Source organism: Galeopterus variegatus, unplaced genomic scaffold, assembly GCF_000696425.1.
Source record: "Galeopterus variegatus unplaced genomic scaffold, G_variegatus-3.0.2 Scaffold630, whole genome shotgun sequence".
NCBI lineage: Eukaryota > Metazoa > Chordata > Mammalia > Dermoptera > Cynocephalidae > Galeopterus > Galeopterus variegatus.
In genome coordinates this window covers 360,578-366,577 of record NW_007726741.1, presented here as the reverse complement: position 1 = coordinate 366,577, position 6,000 = coordinate 360,578, and the positions used below count along the sequence as shown (strand labels likewise).

General features: G+C 36.8%; 1 protein-coding gene across 1 annotated transcript in view; it reads left to right on the top strand.

Moving 5' to 3' along the window:
- WASL (Wiskott-Aldrich syndrome-like) overlaps window positions 1-6,000 on the top strand; it is a 201,939-nt gene that overhangs the window by 185,397 nt on the left and 10,542 nt on the right. Inside the window, exon 9 of the mRNA XM_008570778.1 lies at window positions 3,438-3,958. Coding sequence (XP_008569000.1) covers window positions 3,438-3,958 — 521 coding nt within the window. The remainder of the gene's footprint in view (window positions 1-3,437; window positions 3,959-6,000) is intronic.

Here is a 6,000-nt window from a genome sequence, read left to right as displayed (position 1 = left end):
ACGGATCGCAACCCTCAGTGTTGCCCCCGTACCGGACCGGGGACCGGCAACGGGATCGCAAGCCTCGGAGCTGCTCCCGCGCCTCGCTCAGCCAGTGAGCGGGAGCCGGTCTGTATGTGGGATCCGAACCCTCGGACGGGAGCGCCGCCGCGCTTCCCAAGCGGCGCACTATCCAGTGCGCCACCGGGCCGGCCCTATTTGTTGTAACTTTTGTTTCATGCCTTTCACTTTATTTCATTTTTAAAAATCTGAAAAATACTATTGTCAATCTTATTCTGGTGTTTGTGGTGACCCTTAGAGTTGTGAAAAATTGTAGGCTATCAGACTTTCTCATAGCAGTGTGTGGTGTCTGCTTAGCAGACATTTTTATGCATGCAAATCAAATTAATATTGTATTATCTGGCCTTTCCTCTCCTGTTTTAATTCTTTCATGTTTTTACCTTGGGATATAGCATGTCTTTTGCATACTTTCCTTTCTATGTAGACTATAAAAATTGGAAGTTGGTAATAAATATTTTCTTTAATTCAGAGAAATTTTCTGTCACTTTTCAAGATAATAGAAATGCTGAACTTGTTACACTCAGAGTGGATGCAATTGATAATTTATTCACTATAAATTAAGGTTCTCCCTTTCCCTGAACAAATATTTAGTGTCTTTTTGAATGAGTATTAGCTGGACCTCAAATTATTCCAAGAAATGTGCTTATAGCAAGTTCAAAAGAACTTTAATCTTTTGTATGTAAAATGATATAATTCTACATACAAAAGGTTATGAATCCGAAGTTTTTGGTTAAACCATGAGAAATGATTGCCTATTTAATGCTTTGTATAATAGAATAGGCTGGATTATTTTCCCCTTGAATAACATGACCAAATCGTAAAAATGCCAATCTAGACAAATATCATTGCTATTTGAAATATAAACCTAAAACTGATTAAAATGAAATTTTGTTTCTGCTTGAAGGGTTTGATATTCATATTCAAGGAGTATACATAATACATACATCCTACCCTTTTTGCCCTTTGCAAATATGTTAGAAAAAGACTCTGCTTTTAGCATATTTTCAGTCTCCTTGCTTTGGGTTCAGTTAGAATATAAGGTGAATCTTAGTTGCAACACCCAGACCTCCAATATACTTTGAGTGTATAAGACACTCATAGGCGTGTCTTACTGTGATGGCCTGTATCTAAGCCAGATAATTCTACTGCTTTCAGCTATGTATTATTTCCGTTTGTATGTCAGGAGACAGTATCTATGTGAGTATTGGCCTTTCTGCATGTTTCATCCAATGTTTATGATATTATTTGATAGCAATTTTTATAAAATGATTCTCGTGATTGTCTCAAATGAAATCAGAAGATACTGTTTTATTCCCTTTTCAAAACCCTTTCAGTGAAGGTGTTTTTCCCCTCTCTTGTATGATTGCATACTGAGCATCTAAGCCTGTTGTTATTTATAATTAAGGTAGGTGCAGTCATTCCTTGGTTTCTTTGAAGGACTGGTTCTAGACTGTCCCTCGGATACCAAAATCTTGAGATGCTCAAGTCTCTGATGAAAAATGATATAGTATTTGCAAATAACCTATGCATATCCTCTTATATACCTTAAATCATCTGTAGGTTATTTATACCTTTTTGATAACTTTTGTAATTTTTTTTTTTTTTTTGGTGGCTGGCCATAAAAACCCCTTGACCTTGATATTATAGCTCTGCACTCTAACCAACTTAACTAACTGGCCGGTCTTATAAAACCTAATACGATGTAAATGCTACGTAAATAGTTGTTATCCTGTATTGTTTAAGGAATAATGACAAGAAAAAAATCTGTACATATTCAGTACAGATGCAATTTTTTTTTCCTGAATATTTTTGATTCGTGATCAGTTGAATCCGTGGATGAGTATATTTGTTCATTTCTGTTGCTCATGACAAAGTACCTGAAACTGGATTATTTATAAAGAAATAGAATTTATTTCATAAAGTTGCAGAGGCTGGGAAGTACGCAGTATAGGGGGCCTTCTTGGTAGTGGCTCTACAGTGATGTAGGGTATCATATGGTAAGAATGGCAGGAGCAAGAGAGAGTGTTAACCTCCTCACTTGCTCTCCTTTTAAAGCCGTTGGAACCACACCTTTTATTCCATGGATGGATCAATCCATTTGTGCAGGTACAGTACTTAGGATCTAATCACCTCTTCAAGGCCCCACCTTTCAATTACCATAGTAGGATTTCTTATCCTCTTAACGCTATCACAGTAGGTATTAAGTTTCTAATACATGGACCTTTGGGGGACACATTTGACCCATATTAATGAGGAACCCACAGACTGTATTAATAATTGAATAGGTTGGGTAGGAATATTTATCAATGACATATTATACTTTGTGTCTGTAAGTACAAATAGCTATTAGGGATTCTAGGATTTTTCTACTCCTAAAAATAGTTAATTTTTCTTAAATGAATGGAGAAATGATGAAGTACATTATTATGTGAATTTGTGTGCCCTGTTGGTAAAATTATGTCTCTAGAAATGTAATACAGATAAAATATAAAACTTTTTTAGTCATATTCCCCCATGTAGTCTAATGTTGCTGTACTTTGAACTTGTTTTCCCACTATATTTTACATTTTCACTTAAGTAGAATAAGACTATAAATATCATTGCTACCATAATCAATATTTTTTGTTAATAACTTTAGTTTAATTTTGCAGTTTATAGAAATTCTCAGTTAACTTATTAAAAATCAGTTCATATCTCCTGAATAAGTAATTGAATGTCTCAACTGAGCAACTAGCTTCTTTTAATGCCATTACTAGAATTGTTGACCATCTTTTAAAAATATGGGTTATTATTCTATAAAATAAAAGTACAAATGTAGATTAGATGACAAAGGTTTACATTTTAAAAGAAAAACATATTTGGGTTTTAGCTCAGATTAATATGAGTAAATTCTAATAGGTTATGGCACACTACCTATAATTCTGAATGTGAATTTATTTTATTAAAAAAAAACAAAACTAAGTGTACTTGATTCTTTAAAGAAGGAAGGTATCCATCAATTTTCATTAAAATGTAAAGTAATGCTTGTTAATCAAAATGTTGAATTTCATTGTTATATTTTTGTTATTGTGTAAACTAGAAAAGAGTTTATTCCTCTTGCCTTCAGAACTGGAGATTCCTAAAAAATAAATTCTATTGTTTTAGCTAATGTTTTTCAAGAAACACCGAGAAGGTGATCTTTAAGCTAAGGATTTCCAAATAAAATCGTAAGATATCATCTATGCTCAGATACCTTTGTAACATAAAACACAAATACGAGGCCTTTTTTGGGGGGGAGGGGGGGGTATTATTTTTTATTCATGTTAAAGTGAGTTGCCTTTCAGTATGGTCTTTGGTGGGGAGGAAGCATGCTTGTTTTTTTTCTATTTTCATTTCAGCACCACCACCTCCACCACCATCAAGGGGAGGGCCACCTCCTCCTCTTCCTCCCCCACATAGCTCAGGCCCTCCTCCTCCTCCTGCCAGGGGAAGAGGCGCTCCTCCTCTACCGCCTTCAAGAGCTCCCACAACTGCACCTCCACCACCGCCTCCTTCCAGGCCAGGAGTAGGAGTCCCTCCGCCTCCGCCAAATAGGATGTACCCTCCTCCACCTCCAGCTCTTCCCTCCTCAGCACCTTCAGGGCCTCCACCACCACCTCCACCTCTGTCTGTGGCGGGGTCAGTGGCGCCACCCCCACCGCCTCCACCTCCACCTCCACCCGGGCCACCACCTCCCCCTGGCCTCCCATCTGATGGGGACCATCAAGTTCCAACTCCTGCAGGAAGCAAAGCAGCTCTTTTAGATCAAATTAGAGAGGGCGCTCAGCTAAAAAAAGTGGAACAGAACAGTCGTCCAGTGTCCTGCTCTGGAAGAGATGCGCTTTTAGACCAGATACGACAGGGTATTCAACTGAAATCTGTAAGTAATCTGTTCTTTTCATTTTAGATCATCTATCATAATGGAATTTTAAAGTGATTTGTGAGAAATCTTTGAAAAGTTTCTTCTTTTACTTTTTCTCTTGCTATTTAGTTTTTGAACCTTAAGATTTTTTAATATTTTTACATATACAAATTTTTAGTTCAGTTTTGATAAGTGCCTGTAGCTATGTAACCCATACTTCTACATAAAACTGTAAAACGTTTCCATCACCTCAGAAAGTTCCCTCATGCTTCTTCCTAGTTCTTCCAAAAACAATCACTGATCTGATTGCCATATACTGCCTATTCTAGAACTTGTTATAAGTGGGATTTTACAGCATGCTTGCAATTTATTGTTGTAGACTTTACTTTTAAAGATATTTTAATTTAAAGGAAAATTCTTATTAAACTGTGGGAAATTAAAAATAGCCCTACTCGAAATCAATTGCAATTGCCATGGTAAATCCAAACCAGTAACTTTATGAAAACTAAATTATATTCTAAAGTTTCTGCGTTCTGAAATTTAGATTAGTAGAGAATCAAACTCGACAGAAAACTGGAAGAGTTCTAATAGAATTTCTGACAGTGAGGGCTGGCCCGGTGGCGCACTGGAGAGTGCGCCGCTTGAGAGCGCGGCGGCGCTCCTGCCGAGGGTTCGGATCCCATGTGGAGACTGGTTCCCGCTCACTGGCTGAGCGTGGTGCGGGCGCAACACCGAGGGTTGCGATCCCATTGCCAGTCCCTGGTACGGGCGCGACACCGAGGGTTGCGATCCCGTTACCGGTCAGTAAAAAAGACAAAAAGGAAAAAAAAAAAAAAAGAATTTCTGACAGTGATGGCAGATAATTTGGGATTCTCTGAATTGGGTTAGGTGATCATTTAATCTTCTAGATTATTTAATCTTGTAGAGACTGGCAAACTTTTTTCTGTGAAGAACCGGATAGTAAATATTTTAGATTTATAGGCCCTATGGTCTCTAGTCAGTACACAACTCTGCTTTTGTACCACAGAAACAGCCATAGACAATATAAATGCATTGGCTTGATTGTGCTCTAGAAAACTTTATTTTTGGACACTGAAATTTGAATTTCTTGTAATTTTCACGTCACAAGTATTCTTTTCATTTTCTTTCAGCCATTAAAAAATGTAAAAACCATTTTAGATTTCAGGTTATAAAAAGGGACAGGCAAGATCTGGCCCATGGGCTGTAGTTTCCCCACCTCCTGTCCTAGAGCCCAACCTGTCTACATTTACATACTTCTTTCTGAGCCTTTATGTGTAATGTATTCTGCAGGACTTCAGACAGGTAACGGACGGTAGATTTTTCTATGAGGTGAGTGAAGGTGACAGAAAGACATTTTAGTTGAAAACTATTTTGTTATGTAGGAAATTAACTTTCTAGATCTCAGAAGCTTTGGCTAGGAGGAAAATGATGGCATAACTAATTGAATGAAAACATTTAATCATTAGCATAGCATGGATTTAAGAGGCATCTGATCTTTAGAGTAAATCTAGGTCTTTTCTCAACATATATAACACATCTGATCTTTAGAATATATCTAGGTCTTTTCTCAGTATATGTAACACTTAGATCAGCCTGTGAGCTTCAAAACTGATCTCCTTAAAGAGAAATTGTATGTTATGAGAAAAGAGGTTCATTTTGAATTACAATATATACATATTAATTATAACATTATATCACATGAGGTATAAATATGACATATAGAGATGTAAAGCTGAATTTTTGTAGGAGAACATAAGTTTCTACAGTTGCTTTTAGATATCTTAAGCGTGCTTCCCACCTAACGTCTCTAGGAATATAACTATTACCCTGTGTTTATAAAATGATGTCCCTCGATAATAGTTTTAAAGTTTTGTCATCTGAGGCTTTGTGTGCTAGAGTGAACAGAAGTAACCCAGCTGCAAGGGCAAGTATTATTCAGGAAGGAGTTTAATTGTTGTTTAAATATGACCATTGATTTGGATACGTATTGATGGCTGATACTTTAAGAAGGATAGGAAATATTTCTTGAACAATTCTTT